This window comes from Cynocephalus volans, chromosome 16 (assembly GCF_027409185.1).
Source record: "Cynocephalus volans isolate mCynVol1 chromosome 16, mCynVol1.pri, whole genome shotgun sequence".
Lineage (NCBI taxonomy): Eukaryota > Metazoa > Chordata > Mammalia > Dermoptera > Cynocephalidae > Cynocephalus > Cynocephalus volans.
The window spans coordinates 16,077,956-16,097,074 of NC_084475.1; the positions used below are offsets into that span (position 1 = coordinate 16,077,956).

Sequence of the window (19,119 nt, forward strand, 5' to 3'; positions counted from 1 at the left end):
CCAAAAATGGATTCGACCTCACTGCTGGGACTGACTGCTCTAAGAGTGCCAGGAAACGCTGTTTGCCAGGTTGTAGCAACGGAGCGTGGAGGAAATATCCAGTTGCACCCTATGCAATGGAAACCCTACTTCTCTGGAACCAAAACAGAATTCAGGACCAAACAAGACTGCCCTCCCGTCTCAACCTCCCTCACCCCTAAATCTTTGTTAACCACAAGTTTCAATTCTCTGTGGTTACAAAAAAAACAGAGGTAATATTTTCCCTTTTATTTAATAAACATATAAGCAGCATTTTTTCTGCTTTCTTGCATGAAACACATCTTCTGTTTCTGCTAGATTACTCTTTTTTAGTTTTATGGCACAAGGGCAGAAAGTTGTGGAACTTGTTCTCTCTTTACTTCTCAAACTTTTTCAGATTTAGATAGTTCAATGGGGCTGGCCAGTTAGCTCAGTTGGTTAGTGTGATGCTGATAACACCGAGATCCAGGGTTTGATCCCTGTACCAGCCAGCTACCAAAAATAAAAAGAGATGGTTCAGTGGCAAGGTCTGGTGTCCTCCTATCTGGCAAGGATCCTCGATGTCTGAATATTTTGTCTTAGGAGCCAAAATGAAATAATGCATGTAGTGTGTTTAGCTCAGAGCCTGGCCCACAGTAAGCTTTTAAGAAATGCTAGCTATTACTATTATTATCATCATTATTATTGTATCTGGACCATGACACTAAGATCATTGTCAGTCAAGACCAGGAACAAGGCTGGTTGCAAGGATGCAAGATCATCCCAAGACCCCTCCCAGGTGGCCGGGCAACCTAAACCAGTTGTCACAGGGAACAACCCCTCCCCAAACAGTCTGACCACAGGAGAAGGTGAAGTGGTATGGCATATGAAAACCAATAATTTGTGTGGTAACAGATGCCATTTACTGGCTGTGTTTTATATGCCAATATAGCTAAGGGTTTTAATTGCCAACTAGAATGTCAACTGTATCATGCCTTCCTTTGACTCTTATTATCAGCAATGCCATTAGGAAGAGAACCAGCTTGTGCTGAATACTGCCTATGTGCTAGACACTAGGAACAATGTGTCTCATCTAACTTCACTAAGCCTCACTAAGCCTCAGAGTCCTCGTCTGTAATAATGGCGGGGTGTTATGGGAAATAGTCAATAATGTACATTTTCTTGCTTTCTGTAGGCTTGTTTCATTTGAAAGTAGGATAGGGTTGCTTGCAAATCAATTCTAATGCTTTTGGCTCTTTTGATCCCTTCTGTAGCTGAGTGTTCCATGAGATTTCACTCAGTCACAAAGCCCCCGGAAGTTTACTAATACCTCCTCTGTTCTGCTTTGAGCTCCAAAGATATAAAACAACTTGCTTTGAACTTTTGCTTGCAAGAGGCTGGCTGGTTAGCTCAGCTGGTTAAAGCACAGCCTTATAACACCGAAATCACGAATTCAGATCCCCATACTGGCCAGCTGCCAAAAAAATAATAAATTTTATTTATTTATTTATTTTTAATTATTTTGTTTATTTATTTATTTATTTTTAAATTATTTTTTTAAATCATGCTGTATTATCTTTAATTAGTACACAGACATTTCTAACATGTCACCCAGAGACCATTTCACCCACTGCTCTGTTTGGCTGCCAGTCTCTTATCTCTCTCTTCAGCAATGGTGAGGCGGATACCTTTTCCTCGGGGAAGAGAAATCCATGGTTTGTTGCCTTTGCCAATAACAAAAATGTTGGAGAGCCGGGTGGCAAAGCTGTTGCCATTGGCGTCTTTCACATGAACCACATCGAAAGAGCCAGGATGTCTCTCTCTGTTGGTAATCACACCAATTCTTCCCAGGTTAGCACCCCCGGTCACCATACACAGGTTACCAGTGTCAAACTTGATGAAATCTGTGACCTTGCCAGTCTCCAAATCAATCTGAATGGTGTCATTCACTTTGATGAGGGGATCAGGGTAGCGGATAGTATGAGCATCATGGGTTACCAGGTGAGGGATTCCTTTTGTGCCCACAAATATCTTTCTCACTTTGCACAACTTGTACTTGGCCTCCACAGGTGTAATACGATGCACAGCAAAACGACCCTTGGTGTCATAGATCAGACGGAAATTCTCTCCAGTCTTATCAATGCTGATGACATCCATAAAACCAGCAGGGTAGGTTATATCAGTTCGGACCTTGCCGTCAATCTTAATGAACCGCTGCATACAAATTTTCTTTACTTCATCTCCTGTCAGGGCATACTTAAGTCTGTTCCTTAGGAAAATGATGAGAGGGAGACATTCTCTCAGCTTGTGGGGACCGGTGGATGGACAAGGAGCAAACACACCAGTCAGTTTATCCAGCATCCAATGCTTTGGAGCTGCTACCCTCTTCAGATGTTTCTTGGGACCACGAGCCATGGTTGCGCTAGCACGGAAAGAAGACCAAAAAAATAAATAAATTTTAAAAATCATGTTTTGCTGGTAGCACTTCTGGGGCTAGAAATCAACCTGTTCCTGAATCTTTGGCTCTGCTCAAAAAATCAAATCTCCATTCTCTTCCAAATTAACATGAGTGTTTGGTCTTCAGGATAATTCTCTAAAAGCATCATGAGCTAAGATCAATATAAATACCATAACTGCCTAGAGACCAGAAAGGACATCATTACTCATTCACTCTGATATTTAGGTATGTCAGGAAAAACTTTTGCTTTATATAGCTGCACTTACATACACACAGGCTGAAGACGAATCAGGCAAGCAGTTCCAAATGCATGTAGGAGGCAAGGGAAATGAAAAATGGAGTAAAAGACGCGGTTAGAAATCCTTTCTGGGGCCGAGCCCGTGGCGCACTAGGGAGAGTGCGGCGCTGGGAGCGCGGCGACGCTCCCGCTGCGGTTCGGATCCTGTATAGGAATGGCCGGTGCATTCACTGGCTAAGTGCCGGTCACGATAAAAAGACAAAAAAAAAAAAAAATAGAAATCCTTTCTGACATTCTGCACAGAAAAATTTCCTCACCAGCCTCTGGCCTGGTTTGGAGGCCATGAAAGGAGAGGCCTAAACCAGGAGTAACTGAGGAGTTAGAAATTGAATGTGGGGCCGGCCCGTGGCTCACTCGGGAGAGTGTGGTGCTGATAACACCAAGGCCACGGGTTCGGATCCCATATAGGGATGACCAGTTAGCTCAGTTGGGAGAGTGTGGTGCTGACAACACCAAGTCAAGGGTTAAGATCCCCTTACCGGTCATCTTTAAAAAAAAAAAAAAAGAAATTGAATGTGAATGGGAGATGAAAGAACTTGGTTGGGCTTGCATTTAGTACTAAAGGGACAAAGGCTTAATGAGTGTCTTCAAACACAAACAGTGGTAGAAGATGACCACCACCGGCCACCACCTTTGTCCTTATTTATTGGATACCAGACGGGCCGGCCCGTGGCTCACTCGGGAGAGTACGGTGCTGATAACACCAAGGCCCCGGGTTCGGATCCCATATACGGATGGCCGGTTCGCTCACTGGCTGAGCGTGGTGCTGACAACACCAAGTCAAGGGTTAAGATCCCCTTACCGGTCATCTTTTAAAAAAAAAAAAAAAAAGATATTGGATACCAGACAAATTGTAGCTTAGTGAATTCAGGTTAGATCCAAGTGGGAACTTTTTGACATAAGAAGTAAGTACTGGAATGTGTTACTGAGGTTGCAGAATCTCTTTTGATTGGGTGATTAAATACCGTTTGTTTGGCACAAGATTGGAGGCAAGGGAGTGAACTCTCTTAGTTTTCTATATATGCATAGTTACTCTATTAACAGTGCGGCAACAAATAGCCCTGTTTACCCAATAAACAGGTGCACCTTAGGACTTGAGCAGCTTTAAATTTACCAAGTCAATCCTAGATAAATATAAGATCTGAGCATTTTACAGAACAGAAACTGGACTCCCGCAGCCAGGGGGGAATGCAAGAAGGGCTCCTGCCACTTTTCACACGGCCTCTGATCTCTGTCTCCTCCAGCCTATCCTTTAGACCCTCCAGCAGCTGAAGGAAAAGCTATGTGACCCCAAGTACCTCTGTCCAGGAGGAAAGGAGAGAACCTAAACCTTAGGGGAATGCCGGCAATGTGGGCTTGGCAGAGGGGAATGCCGGGAATGTTACCACAGTCCAGAGTTCAGATCTCACAGCTTGGCGTGGCCCTGCCCTGACATCTTTCATGGAAAATAAAGAGGGGCGCTCTGCTTGGGAGCTGTGAATCCTGCATCTGAATCATATTGCTTTTCTGAGCCCGTGTGTCTTATTATAACTAGAAAAACTTCATCCAGTCTGACTCAGGCTGCAGAGAACTAAATATGCTGGTAAAATACCCACTAAACTTGGGGTCCAACGAGACCACACAAGCAGCTGTCTTTGTTATCAAACTGTCATGCATGCTGCTTAGCAAAGCAATTGTGACAATACTCCCATCACAGTGCTCTTCAAAACAAAGTTCTCTCAGAAATAGTTTTTTTACGGCCGGCCAGTGGCTCACTCGGGAGAGTGCAGTGCTGATAACACCAAGGCCATGGGTTCAGATCTCATATAGGGATGGCTGGTTAGCTCAATGGGTGAGCGAGGTGCTGACATCACCAAGACAAGGGTTAAGATCCCCTTACCGGTCATCTTTAAAAAAAAAAAATAAAGAAAGTTTTTTAAGTTAAGTGAGAATTTCTGGAAGGATATTCAAGAAACTTGTAGTATTAGTTGCCTAGGGAAACGGGAAACAGGAGGTAATGGACAGGAGCAGGAGAGAGACATATTTTTCACTGTATACCTTTTGAATTATTTACACACATGTATTATGTATTCCAAAATAAATATGATTTTCTTTCTTTTTTTTTTTTTGGTGGCTAGCCATTGCAGGTATCCAAAACCTTGGCCTTGGTGTTAGAACACCATGCTCTAACCAACTGAGCTAACCGGCCAGCCCAAACATAATATTTTTTAAAACATGAGATTTGTAAAACTGTGTGGTATTCATCTTAGCTCTTCTTACAAATCAGATTTATTTCCTTTCTTTTTAGCTTCTCGTTTCACTAATAATCACAATGATCACATCTGCCTTTTGGTCACCATTTACTATGTATCAGGCACTGTGCTCCGCATCTTCTGTTCATGATCTCATTTAACAAGCCAACAAGAAGGTTCTATCGTTATCCAAATTCTACAGATGAGGGAGCGAGAATTAGAGAAGTTCCATAGCCAGTAAGTATCAGATGCAGAATTCAAACTTGGGTTTGTCTGACTAGCCACGGCCTCCCACAACCTACTGCCTCAATAGCTGCAAGAACATCGAAGTATTAAACTGCACAAACATATTAGGAACTTTCTCATAAATTTCTTCATCAACCAAACCCCTAAAAGGCATTAAAGTAATGAAGCACATTTAATGCATGCTCTTTTCTTGATAGCAAAACTGGGTTTTCCGTACATGTGCTTTTTCATGTTGGAGGCACAGATTGTTTCTGGGACTAGCAGCATTCAAAAGGAAAGGGGACCCTTTTAGTTTGAGTTAGAAGACACCACCAATAGACACACCAGCCCTATTTCTCATTTAAGGGGGAAAGTTCTAGGGTTCAGAACAAAGCTGCAAGAATATGAGAGGCCCTATGAAAGGACAAGCCCCTGCATTACTGGTAGTTTCTATGGACACGAGAAGAAAGGACAGGATTGCAATGAAAAATAACCAAGCAGCCTGCAATTTGAGATGAGGCTGCAGAAGACCAGGTGGAATAACAGCTGATAATATATCACACACCCTCACAAAGCCCTATCACCCAAAGATAGAAAAGGAGTTTTATAAACAGTCATCAATTATTCCAACTTTTTGTGGGGAAAATCAAGGCAGGGATCTGGTAATCATCCTTAAATAAACCAGCCTTCCTTCGTGTAGCTTATATGTACTGCTGAGGGAGGCTTTTTAAGCATAAACTTTACATACTTTGCAGTTCAAAAGCATCTTCACTTGCATTATCTCATTTGCTCAAACAAGGATCCTCGTCCTCCTCTGGTCCTGGTGTCCAATAACCTCTCTCTCCACATGCTCCCAATGAGCAACCAAGTAAGGTGGGCTGCCTTTGAATAGCAGACGCTGGGAAGCAACAGCAAGCAGGGTTCTAGGTCTGTAGGCTCTGTCCGAGGTAGAGTTTTTTGGGACATTTACTTGATGTTAAACAATAATGGTTATGGTCATTCAGGTTTGGCTAGAACAAAGTGTAAGAGAGATTTCTCCCACCTTCCTCTTCAAAGATTGCATTCATGATGCTCCTGAAATTAATCATGCACAAGCATGAGCATCCACCAGAGCGGGCCAGGTGGCTAAGAAGCACAGGTATGCTGGGGACATTCCAAGCCAGGAGGCCTTGTTCTTTCCCAGTGTCCAGCCATCTCTACCCAGTAAACCCCAACAGGATGTCAACCTCCAGGTTACGCAGGATGGCCATTCCAGTGGCATAGTCTGGAAATCTGGCTCCCAATTAAAAGTTAATAACTTTAGAAAAGATCCAAGCTGAAGGTATACTATGGCTGACCGGTGCCGAACCTTCTCAAGGAGTAGTGTTTTTAACCTTTTAAAAATTTTAATTATTTCCCCTCAGGATAAATAGTAAATTGAATTTAAATTCTCCTTAATGAGAGAAATTAAATACTAAGAAATAAGATTTTGTTGGGCAGAGTTGAGGTATAAATCTAGACCACAAACTATTGCAATATTTAAGATTTTTCCATCTTCTAAGAACCAAATTTTTTACCCATTAGCAGCAATATTGCCTCTGTCAAGAATACATTTCAGGCCGAGCCCGTGGCGCACTCGGTAGAGTGCCGCGCTGGGAGCGCGGCGACGCTCCCGCCGCGGGTTCGGATCCTATATAGGAATGACCAGTGCACTCACTGGCTGAGTGCCGGTCACGAAAAAACGACAAAAAAAAAAAAAAGAATACATTTCAACAAGGAAATTTAAAATTTATCTTTTAGGAGCATAATTTTTATTCCTAGATGGCCACTTATGCATCATTCTTAGCTTGAAAATTATGAGGTGTATCAAGCAACCAGCTTTACAATGCTGAATAGAAACAAAAAAAAAAAGTCTGTTGTGTATGTTTTCTTGTTTAAAGGTTTGCTTGTTTTTTACTTTCTAATCAGGTAAATTTAGTCTTAATCACTTTGTTTCTGTTTTTAAATCTGTGGCCCACAGATTGACATATTTGGCCAAGTCGCCCCTCTGCAACCCAGAATTAGCCTAGTTGTTTATCAAGGATAGAGAAAACAAGGCTGCATACTGTACCTTCAAGTTAAGCTTGGATTTTCCGTTCTCGTCTAGAAGCTGGAATGGCACGTTCGAATAGGCTGCTATCCCTGGGGGTGTATGTCACAAGCATCTGCTCCCTAAATAATGTGCCCTCTCCACTCACAAACACAGCAACACCAGAAAAGCAGCTAATCTTTCCCACTGTGGGAAGTTTGTGATGAATGACAAGCTTAAGGTTTATTTTTGGCTTCAACCCACAGCCCATTTATTGTGTGATCCTGAGTAAAACCACCTAGCCTGGTTGTCCCACATTTCTGCCTTCTAGAATATGGATATGATGTTACTAAGTCTGCAGCCCACTTCAAAGGGATGTCCTAAGCAGAAGGGAGGTCACTGGTAAAAGGCTCTGTGTGTACACAAAGCAGATGTGTGTGAAATTTAAGGGTTACTAGAACTGTAATCAGATCTGAACTCCAGGGCAATAAAGACATCTAGGTAGTTCTAAAGTCTGCTTGTTCTAAACAACATGCTAATCACACTCCTTGATAAAATCAAAATAAAACCAAGGTAACAGCCTGTGTTCATTGGCCCTCTAACCCAAGACAAACTGCTCCACTGCAGGGTTGTCCCCTCCTGAGCACACGAGGATTGCTTTCCCAAGAAGAGCACCTGCGTTTATTAGCTGACTTGGATCACGCAGTCATTACTGTGCCAACTGCCCTCTGGGCCCACCCCCTCAGCTGGGGAAGGTGGCAAAGAAGAACGAATAGCAAAGGCTTGGACATCTGACATCACCAACCTGGCTAGAGATTGTTAAGGAAGTCTCAGGTGTTGCCCTCAGACACAACCCCAAACAGCCCCCTCTCAGACCTTCTTGCACTTTATCTGAGGCCCACTAGTCTTGTGGATCCCATAGCTAACTTCGATTCATCCATACATGCTGATCCTGGAAGACGTGGCAAGCACCAGGGGGAGAAAGACCCATCATTGTGAGCACACACAGACTTGGCCCTAAGGGGCTGATAAGGTGGTGTGAGCATAAGCTGAAAGGTTGGGAAAGGTACTAGTGAGTCCTCAGTCGCACTTGATCCCTAAAATGGCCAGTTGTTTTGAACAGGAATATTATGTTCCCAGGCATTGACAGCACCTTTAGGCACTAACCAGTTGCCTTGCAAATTCCTGCCTTTTATCAGAAAGTGCCCTGGGCAAAAAGGTGCAGGTGAACTGATACAAACTCAGCACTGTCCTTGGAAAAGGAGGAGTAATCTTATGGGGAAATGACCTTCCATTAAGGAATCTGCAACTGGCAACAGTTTTTCCTCTGGGGCATCTTTCATCAGACTTTCTCAGGTTTTAGTGCATCCAGAAGTGACAAGGCCCTTCCTCGGGTCAGGCACGTGCTAACTAGCTAACCAAGAATCTCAAGACTGATATATAGACCAAACTGGTCATGGATTTATTCACTACAGGAAGCAGCAGAGCCAAGCAGTTAAGAAACTGGGCTCTGTGACCACATGACCCAGTAATTTCACTCCTAGGTATATATCTAATAGAAATGAAAACACACTTCCTGGGCCGAGCCCGTGGCGCACTTGGTAGAGTGCAGCGCTGGCAGCGCGGCGACGCTCCCGCCGCGGGTTCGGATCCTATATAGGACTGACCGGTGTGCCGGTCACAAAAAAACGACAAAAAAAAAAAACAAAACACACTTCCTCACAAAAACTCATACATGAAGGTTCACAGCAGCATTATTCATAGTAGCCCAAAAGTAGAAACAACCCAAATGCTCACCAACTGATGAATGGGTAAAGAAAATGTGGTATATTCAGAAGTAAAAAGAAATGAAGCACTGATACATGTATGAATAAATGAATCTTGAAAACATTATGCTAAGTGAAAGAAGCCAGTCACAAATGATCGAATGTATAATTCCATTCGCATCAAGTGTCCAGAATAGATAAATCCAAAGAGACAGAAAATAGATTAGTGGTTGCCTAGGGCTGGGGGAGGAGGTTGGGGGAAATGGAAGTGACCAAGGGATTCAGGGTTTCGTTTTGGAGTGATGAAAATGTTCTAAAATTGGTTGTGGTGATGATTGCACAACTCTGTGAATATACTAAGAGCCATAGAATGGTACACTTTATCAGCACCACACTCTCCCGAGTGAGCCATGGGCCGGCCCCAGAATGGTACACTTTAAATGGGCAAGTTGTATGGTATGTGAATTATATCTCAATAAAGCTGTTTGGAAAAAAACCAAAAACAAACGCTGGCTGCTGGGGCCAGACTGCTTTGCTTGAATCCTGTTCTACCACATACTAAATGTGTGTGACAAGTTACTTAGACCCTCTGGGCCTCAGTTTTCTTATCTCTGAAATGGGGATGATAGTTATTATGTAAAGCACTTAGAGCAGTGCACAGTACATAGTAAGCCCTACATAAGAGTTAACTATTACTGCTATTATTATTACTCAAATGTGTCTCTAGGACACCCCCGTGCTGGTTTTGAGGCACTCAAGAAGCTGAGTCAGAAGGACACTTAGAAAGCATGAAGTTGGAAGCATGCAGATATTCTTGTGGGACACTGCATCAGACCTTGGAAAGCCCTTCACTCACTCGTTTGTCAGCATTGTATGAATATGTGCCAGGCACTGCTCTAAGAGCTGGGAAAACAGCAGTGCCCAAAATAGATACAACTTCCTGCTCAAATGAAGCTTATATCCCAGTGGAAGAAGACTGGCAATGAACAAATAAACAAGAAAATGGGCAGGTGAGGATCAGTGTCCTGAAAAAGAAAAAGTGAGTATGATGGAGATGGGGAACGTGTTAGGTTGGGGGTGAAGGGAGTCCTCTCAGAGAAGCAGACATCCTGATTATGAAAACCTCTCAGGGAGGGGCATTATGGCTGTTGGAATAGCTGCTGCAAAGGTCCTGAAGCAGGAACATGCTAGGCGTGTTGAAGAAAAAGAAAGAAGGACCGTGTGGCTGGAGCTTGGTGACATTGAGGAGTGTGATGGGAGTAAGGTTGAAAATATAGGAAGGGCCTTGGAGACATGCGTGACAGCTGGCCTCCAGGATGGCTCCAATGATCTCTGCCTCTTGGTATTAACTCCCTGTGTGGTTCCCTGCCACAGAACAGGGCTGTCCTGTATCCCATAGTATATTGTAGAAATGATAGGGTATGACTTCCAAGATAGGTCATAAAAGACATTGAGGTTTCTGCCTTGTTCTCCCTTGGAACATTTGCTTTGGGGAAAGCCAGCAGCTCTGTCCTGAGTACACTCAAACAACCCTATGGGAGCATCCAAATGATGAGGGCTGAGGCTTCCTGTCAACAGCCAGGATTAACTTTTCAACCATGCAAGTGAGGCACCTTTGGTCCTGTAGCCCTGGTCAAGCCTTCAGATGACTGTGGCCGTGACATCTTGTCAGCAACCACATGAGAGACCCCAGACCCAGAATCATCCTGCTAAGCTGCTCCCAGATTCCTGACCCACAGAAACTGTTTAAGACAATCGATGTTTATTGTTTTTAATCCACCAAACTTTAGGGCAATTTCTTAGGCAGCAATAGGTAACTAATACACCATAGTAAGGACTTGAGATTTTAGTCTAAGATGGGAAATCATTTAAGTTCAAGCAGGGGAGGGAAATAATCTGGCTTCTGTTGTGAAAAGATCCCTCTGGCTACTGGGTAGAGCCTGCAATGTAGGGAGCTAGAGAAGAAGAGGGGCCTGGTTAGGAGCTATTGCAATAGTACAGCACGTGTTGATAGTGGCCTGGCCCAGGGTGGTAGAGCTGGAAATAACAGAAGTGGACAGATTTGGGTAGTAATATGGAGTTAGGGCCCATAGAACTTGCTGATAACTGAGTACAGAAAGCAAGGAAAGAGTAGAGCAGCTGCATGTTTGGCTGTACCATTTACTGCAAAGAGAGGACTGGAAGAAGGAAGCTTTTGCAGGGAAGAGGCTAGGGCTTGGTTTGGATGTTTTAAGCTTGAGATGCTTATGAGACATCCAAGTGGATGTGTCAAGGGGTTTAGGGGAGAGGTCAAGACTGGTATGAATACGGGACTCATCAGCATACATATGGCATTTAGGACCATGAGACTAAAACAGAGAAGAGAGGAGGCCCTGCCCACTCCGATATCGCAGGGTTGATCAGAGGAGGAGCTAGCAAGGGGGACTGAGGAGGAGTAACCAGAGAGGTGAGAGGAGAACCAGAAGAGAGTGGTGATACGGAGGCCAGCAGAAGAAAGTATTTCTAAGAGGAAGAGGAGTGGGCCAAGGACAGATGTTTATGTTCCAGGAAGCATGTCTGTTACCACAGTCCTGACAATTCGCCGACAGAGTGTTCCTCTGCACGATGTTTACTGTTTCTTTAATGCTCCCCATCCTGTTTTGACCAACATGTCTCCTTAGGTCGATGAACCAGTGTTCCATTGGACTGGGAGGAAGGTAGCTCCCTTTTATTAACACACCTATCCAGTTAGGTCAACCCAGTTTGAAAGGACCCTGTGACAGCTATGTAAGTGGAGTTTAGATACAGCAGGGGGTTTCCTCGGCCTTTTTAGGTCTAGACATCATTCACTTAAACCCCATTCGAAAGACATCTCTGTAGGATCTTACGTTCCTTATCCAGCAGCACTGACTGAGGTGTGAAACATACAAACCATTCACACAAGGTGTCTATATATGTAGGTATCTCTATAATAGTGTTGGGGACAATGCTGGGATTTATGTCATAGAGACACGAACAGCTTTAAATTCAATGTCAGGGTACTTTTTTCCCTAAGAGTCCTCTGCTATTTCCACAGTTCAGGCTCCAATTTCCCTCCACATTGCTCAGCCTTCCTCTCTGCTCCTTCCTCTTTCTCTTCCAATTACAAATTTTGGGTTCATTTTTTCACTGAAGAGCATTTGGGCTCATTCTCTTACTGTCTTGGTGTGTGCAGACCTAGGCCCTGGGTCTCATCTTTCCTCAAGACATTTACCAATTATTTTCCTAAACAAAGATAGTTTCCTCCCCAGGAGGACTTCTAGAGCTCTGTTAGGGGACAAACGTACATATAAACAATTATGCTGATCATCTGTGAGAAATTTTAGAGGTAGTAAGTCTTGCTCTCAAAGAGTTTAAGATGTAGTTAATGAAGTTATATGTAGACCTCAAATGCTATGAAGCAGGACAAAATTGAGTCCAGAATGCCAGGCAGAGAAGACTAGGGTTGGTATTTGGGAAAGAAAGTGCCAGAGAAGGTTCCAGGGGGTGGCGGGTGGGGAGTAGGTCTGCGCCTGGGCCCCACAGCTGCCTGCCTGTCTCTGTTGGCTCCTCTTTCTAGTCTGTCTTCTACAAATTCACCTTTCTTCCTCTCAAACCTATCTCATTTTTCTACTTAAAAATGTTGGGGGAGCGGGTGTTCTCCCCCAGCATTATCTTCAGACAATTCATCGCTTTCCCAGCTCCTTAGACAATGGTCGTGATCTCCTCTCACACCACTTACTGCTGCAGCCCTACACCAGCCCGTCCGACCATGACAGGCAGTGAAGTACAGCTTCTGCTCCGGAAGCTTACAATGGCTGCTGTGCGGCATGCTGAAGACCTCGGTGTCTGTGAGCATGCTCGAACACTACAGTTTTCAGTATTTCTGGAAAGCAAATAAAATAGAGGCCTCTGGTATGTGCAATCCTAAAGATCAGTAAGATGAATACACTCGAGGTGTTTGACCTACAGCCGGAAGGGTTTCTCAACATCTGTTCCATTGACCTTTTGGACCAGATAATTCTTTGCTCTGGGGCAGTCTTGTGAGTTCTAGGATGTTTAGCAACATTTCTGGCCTCTATACATTAGGTGCCAAAAAGCAGCACACCCTTCTCCTTCCCCGTCCTTCGTGACCACTAGAAATGTCTCCAGACATTGCCAAATGTCCCTGGGAGGCAAAATCACTCCCAGTTGAGAGACAGAGACCGTGTGTGGGGGTGTGTGTGTGTGTGTATGTGTGTGTGTATAAACTTTGCTGAGGTAAAATTTAAATACACTAAAGCATACAGACTTTAAGTATATAGTTGGATGAGTTTCAATAAATATATAAACCTATGTAACTCTCACCCTCATCAAGATATGGAACGTTTCCTTCAAACAACCCCCTAGCCACCAAAGTTCCTTGATCCCCGTTTGCAGTCAGTCCTCGCCCATCCCCAAATCTCTCTCTTCAAAGATGATATGAATGTAGTCATAAGGTAAGAAATCTTTTATGTCTGGCTTCTTCCCTTCAGCACAATGTCTGTGCGATTCATTTATGCTGTGATATATATCAGTGGTTCAATTATTTTTATTGCTGAATAATATTCCCTTGTATGGATATATGACCACTGGTTTATTCGTCCTCCTGTTGATGGACCTGTGAGTTATTTCCCGTTTGGGGCTGTTATGAACAGTCTTTGGGTGGCCATTCATTGTTACCCAGATATTTAAATTTTGCAAAGGGCATGCAGACAGTGGTGTCGAGGACGCTTGCATTGTTTTGTAAAGTTGTTCCCTCTCTTTTCTTGGAGCAGCTTCTCCTAAAAATACCACCCACAACTTAGAGGGAAAAGGCTCTTGCCAACATAGGGACTGCCCATTTGAGAATCGACAGCTCAGATACTTTCACCAGGTCTCACATTCCAGTTATCCTCAGTCACAACCTAAGTGCCAGCCCCTGTCATCAACTCCTTTTCACAACCTCTGGGCCATTTCCTGGTAGCATGTTCCTCCACCGCTATCTCCCTCCAAACCATCCCCCTGCGCTATCTGAAAGCTGTTTGTTTCTTTGTGAAGAAAATCTCCAACAGTGTCAACATCTTCAAAGGACCATCTTATCATCTCCTTCCTTTACCTGAGAAGTGGCTTTCCCACGAAGAGGCCACTTCTCCTGCAGCTCTTGAGTGGAGGGAACACTTCTCTCAAACCGAGGGAAGTACTTTGGGATTGGGAAGCAGCAGCATTGCTTTTGTGGCTCTTTCTAGACAATTCTACTTCCTTTCTCATGAAAACTCCCCTTTCTCATGCCATCTGGCAATAATCTGTGACTGCACATCTTAAACACTGCTCCAAGTCCTACCGTGACCCTGTATGGAGAACCTATCCAATAGCTCAGCCACTGAGATTCTTGACCTCTTCCTTGTTTTTTTTTTTTTTTTTTTTTTATGACCGGTAAGGGGATCTTAACCCTTGACTTGGTGGTGTCAGCACCATGCTCAGCCAGTGAGCTAACCGGCCGTCCCTATATGGGATCCGAACCCGCAGCCTTGGTGTTATCAGCACCACATTCTCCCGAGTGAGCCACGGGCCAGCCCTTGACCTCTTCCATGTTAAGGATCCCTAATGTCCATGTTATTTCAGCCCCTGACTCCTGTGGCCACATCCTAGATTTTGTCATTACTTGAATAAATAAATTAAAAAAAAATACATTTATGGAGTTGAGACATACCAAGCCCCTACCCAAATTGCAAAAGATTATATCCTACTCTGCTTACAGATTCAAGGTATTGGCCATAAGATCCTGCAAGAGGAAAGGCCATGCTGAGAAAACACATGGTTCAAAAAAATTTCTAATAAAGTCCGGAAGGGTTGTAAGAATTGTCCAGAGAATTCACAGGTAGGGGCTGAATTATATGGGGGTACTTCAAAAAGTTCCTAGAAAAATGGAATTAAAAAAAGACAAACCTGGGAGCCTGCTGGTTAGCTCAATTAGAGCATGGTGCTGATTACACCAAGATCCAGGGTTTGATCACTGTAAAAATCTTTCTTTGAACTTTTTGAAGATCCCTCGTATTCCCAAACTCCAGAGCAAAATCATTCACAGCCTGCTGTATATACAGTAACACTCAGAGTTGGCAGAGAGTACAACATGCAGTAAAGCAGATGTTTGTGCAAATACACATTCCTATCTCTAACTACCCCAACCCTCAGCACTCCCCGTCTACTACACCCCCCCTGGCTTATTTTTTGTATACCACTCATCACCTGACATCCTAACAATTTTAGTTACTTATTTATTGTCTGTCAGCAACTCCCCCTCCAGCAACCCCCCTCTTCCCACTAAAATGTGAGCTCCATGAAGGGAAGGATTTTTATCTGCAATGAATGAACAAGTGTTGGGCCGGCCCGTGGCTCACTCGGTAGAGTGCAGTGCTGATAACACCAAGGCCACGGGTTCGGATCCTATATAGGTAAAAAAAAAAAAAAAAAAAATAGAATGAACAAGTGTTTGTTGCTGTATCCACCCCACCCTCATCCCACCAGAGCTTTGGGATTATTTCCTAAAGTTGTATTACCATAAAAAGAAATAAAACAAAGAGTTGATCATTTCATGGTTTTTATTACCTGCTGTCAGAATGCCCAGCAAAGATATTGCAACACCGTACACTAAAATCAATAAGCATTGTATAAATACAAGTTTCACCATGGCCTCAGCATTATTAAATTTTATAATTTTCAATACTGAATAGGTCAGAAATGATACTTCTGTGTACTTTTCAATTTAATGTTCTTTGCTTATTAGTGATATTAAAACTTTTCCCCAAACAACCAATTCCTTGTATTTGGCTTCTTCTTGTGTAAACTGTCTACTCACATACTTTGATCATTTGGTTCACCCCTTCAAAGAGCCTGGAAATGGCTGTAGGTTGGTCTGAAACTTCGGCTGCAACAACAATAGATAACGTATCAGCCATTCGCAGCCTGTGGATCCTGACATTGCTATTTCTGGCAGGGGACTCTAATTCTGATTGTAGTGTTTAGCTCAATTAAATTAAAAGAATTTCAGCCCAGGGGTCTTGAACCGTCACCATTTATTTCTTTCCGGTCACCTTTAAACAAATGATTAGTTGAAAAAGATGGCGCAATGACAAGGATGCTCAAGTGGGAGGTGAGAGGAGCTTGTCTCTGCTTGTTTGTGATTCAGTGTATCACTCCTTGCTCAAAAACCTGAATCAGTCCTGCTGAATCACTAACGTTTTCTGACTCACTTCTCATATCTCCATCTAGATGAAGTATTATAGATAAACAAAAATGTTTTCTGGATGATGCTTTTTCCAGTATTTTGCTCTGAATTAGTCCTTTTTAGGTACCCTGGAGCTAGACAGAGGTAGCTTCTATCATTATAACTGAGATCATATGAGGTCCAGGGTGTAGAAATAGAGTTTTCCTTGCCTCTTTCTCCCTAAACCTCAAGTCCAATCAACCACTAAATTTTGCTGATTCTACCTGCTAAATATCTCTTGAACACATCTACTTCCTGCCACTCAGGCTGCTGTCACCTTAGCACAGGGCTCAGGTCACTCAGACAACTGCAAAGCCTCCTATCTAGGCTTTTCAAAGTTACTCTTGCTTCTCTGCAATCCATTCTCTCCTCAGCAGCTAGACTGAGTATTTTTATAAGTGCCAATCACATCATGGCACTCTTTCACTTGAAACCCTCCCCTTGTTTTTCAGTGTCCTCAGAATAAAGCTCAAAATCCTTGACGTGGTACAGAAGACCCCACATGCTGCCTTCTGACTTCTCTAGCCTTGACTCTCCCTTGGCGCTCTCCTTTACCGCTCCCGTCTTGTTGGAATCCTCTTTAGTTTTTCACACTCATACCCTTCCTTGTGGCCTTTGTACATGTTGTCCCCTCTATCTGGAATGTTTTCCTCTTCTCTTTTGCCTGGCTAACTTGTAGTTATCCTTCAGATTTCAGCAGAAACATCACTTCTTCTGAAAGCCTGCCCTAGCAGGTGAAGTAATTAGGTCAGAATCCCCTTACAGATGCTTGTTTGCAGCGATTTGCACACTTGTGATGATGTAAGTATTTAAGGGCTTGTCTCCTCCACTGGAATATTAGCGACCTGAGGGAAGGGATCCTCTAAATTTTGTTCCCCACTGTATGTCCAGCATTCAGCCCCATGCTGGCACATACAAAGGACTCAGTGAATATGTGCTGACCAATTGGCAGGTGGGCTAACAAAGCATCACTTTGCTAATCAGTTTGAAAAGGGTTTATCCAGGCTGATTTAACAACATTTGAAATATGAATCTTAAAGCCATGTGACATTGACTATTTCAGCTGTATCTTGTAAATATTCCACAGGGTCACAAAATGAAGGAAGCAGTAATTCTCTGTTTACTGTAACAGCTGAGGAGAAGTCACTGGGTGTCACTTCACTGGCTAGTATAACAGAGACATAACATCACTGAAGGGGATCCTCCTGCTGGTTGATTCATTAGCTCTGTGGCCGAGGAGTGTCACACAGACCAGGTCATCTGATGTTGAAGCTCTTCCCCTCTTCCTCCTCCTCCTTCCAGTCTTTGTTTCTTCTCTTCTCCTTCTCTTTTTCCTTTACATTCCTACCTCCTCCTTCTTTTGTTTTAAGGAGAGAGAACTATGAGTGTTTATATAGCTAGAGGGAAGATCCAATGGAAAGGAAGGAACTAAAGAGGCTAGAGTGAAGATAATTTGGAACCAGTCTCTACACAGAATCATATACAAAGAAACATAATTAGGCATCCAAAAATAATTGCAAAGTAACTTCAAATCTTATTGTAGTCTCTTGAGAAAAATACTAAAGGGGGAATTACACAAATAATTTACAAGAAACCTTCTTAAAAACCTTCTCTTCATTTCTCTTTCCTTCATCTAACTGGTGAGGAGAATTCTGTCTCTACCTGTTAGGCTCCCAGATAGCTGTACAGTATCAGAATAATAAAATAAATGTATATCATCTATTCAGCCAAAGTATTTCTCACTCTGCCCTAAAGCTTTTATTTTACCCTCCCTCCAAACATCCTCCAACTCTTCCCTAACCGAGACCCTCCTGGTTCTTATCAATTCACTCTTCTCCTTGCCCTTTTTAATTTTTTCATTTAATTTTTATTTTTTTGCAGCTGGCTGCCTGCTTTCTTTTAAAATGCATCTTCTGGGGCCGGCCTGTGGCTCACTCAGGCAAGTGCGGTGCTGATAACACCAAGGCCACGGGTTTGGATCCCTATATAGGGATGGCCGGTTAGCTCACTTGGGAGAGCGTGGTGCTGACAACACCAAGCCAAGGGTTAAGATCCCCTTACCGGTCATCTTTAAAAAAAAAATAAATAAATAAAATGCATCTTCTCTCCTCTGCTGGTAGCTGCCCATCCTGTCTGAAGTAAGTCAAATAACTCAAGGCTCACCTTTCTCAGTCCTACCTTTCACCTCCTATTCCTGATACTGTGCAATGATCTGGAACCTAACAGGCACTGACAGAATCCTCCTTAGCAGGCGGGAGGAGGGAAAGAGACTGTGGATACTCATGTACTATTAATATTACTTTCCTGTCGAAGATATAAAACAATGTGGTAAGTGAGATGGTATAGTTATCCATGGGGAATTATGAGAAAACAGAGCAGGAACAAGCCAACCTGATCTTAAAGGATGATAAGTTAGCCAGGAAGAAAGGAGGTGGGAAGGGCATTTCAGGCACAGAGAACAGCATCAGCTAAAGCATTAAGAGGGGAAATAGGGTTGGCTGGTTAGCTCATTTGGGAGAGCATGGTGCTGATAACATCAAGGTCAAGGATTTGGATCCCTGTACCGCCGCCCCCCCCCCCAAAATAGTATGCGTGGCTGGAGGGGAAGGGACTGAGAACATAGAAGGGGAAAGGAGAAGGATCTCTTCCTTGCAGGAATGTTGAGAGGGAAAGATAAGTAGATAAAGTAGATGAGAAATCTCCACTGGAAGGTCTTGGTTCTCATCAGGGTTATCTTGGTAGAGTGAGACAGGGGAGGCTTCAGAAAAATGAAGAAGGATTGGTATAGCTGTTTGAGGTTGCTAGACCACCAACAAGACATGGCTAAAGGGACCTC

General features: G+C 43.4%; 2 protein-coding genes across 8 annotated transcripts in view; one reads left to right on the forward strand and one right to left on the reverse strand.

Moving 5' to 3' along the window:
* Positions 1–1,620: 1,620 nt before the first annotated feature.
* LOC134364840 (small ribosomal subunit protein eS4, X isoform-like) lies at positions 1,621–2,415 on the reverse strand. Its single transcript, XM_063081014.1, has one exon. The coding sequence runs from the start codon at positions 2,410–2,412 to the stop codon at positions 1,621–1,623; it is 792 nt and encodes a 263-aa protein (XP_062937084.1). The 5' UTR covers positions 2,413–2,415.
* Positions 2,416–9,981: 7,566 nt separating this feature from the next.
* TMEM94 (transmembrane protein 94) overlaps positions 9,982–19,119 on the forward strand; it is a 49,254-nt gene continuing 40,116 nt past the window's right edge. For 3 of the 7 annotated variants that reach the window (XM_063081426.1, XM_063081437.1, XM_063081439.1), the window contains exon 1: positions 9,990–10,032. In XM_063081426.1, the coding sequence (XP_062937496.1) occupies positions 10,025–10,032 (8 nt within the window). In that variant the 5' untranslated portion in view covers positions 9,990–10,024. Of the gene's footprint in view, positions 10,062–19,119 lie in introns of all 7 variants that reach the window. The other 4 variants (XM_063081425.1, XM_063081427.1, XM_063081432.1 and 1 more) reach the window with 3 other exon arrangements.

Coding starts and splice junctions, on each gene's coding strand:
- LOC134364840 (XM_063081014.1), bottom strand. CDS start 2,412: ATGGCTCGTGGTCCCAAGAAACATCTGAAGAGGGTAGCAGCTCCAAAG.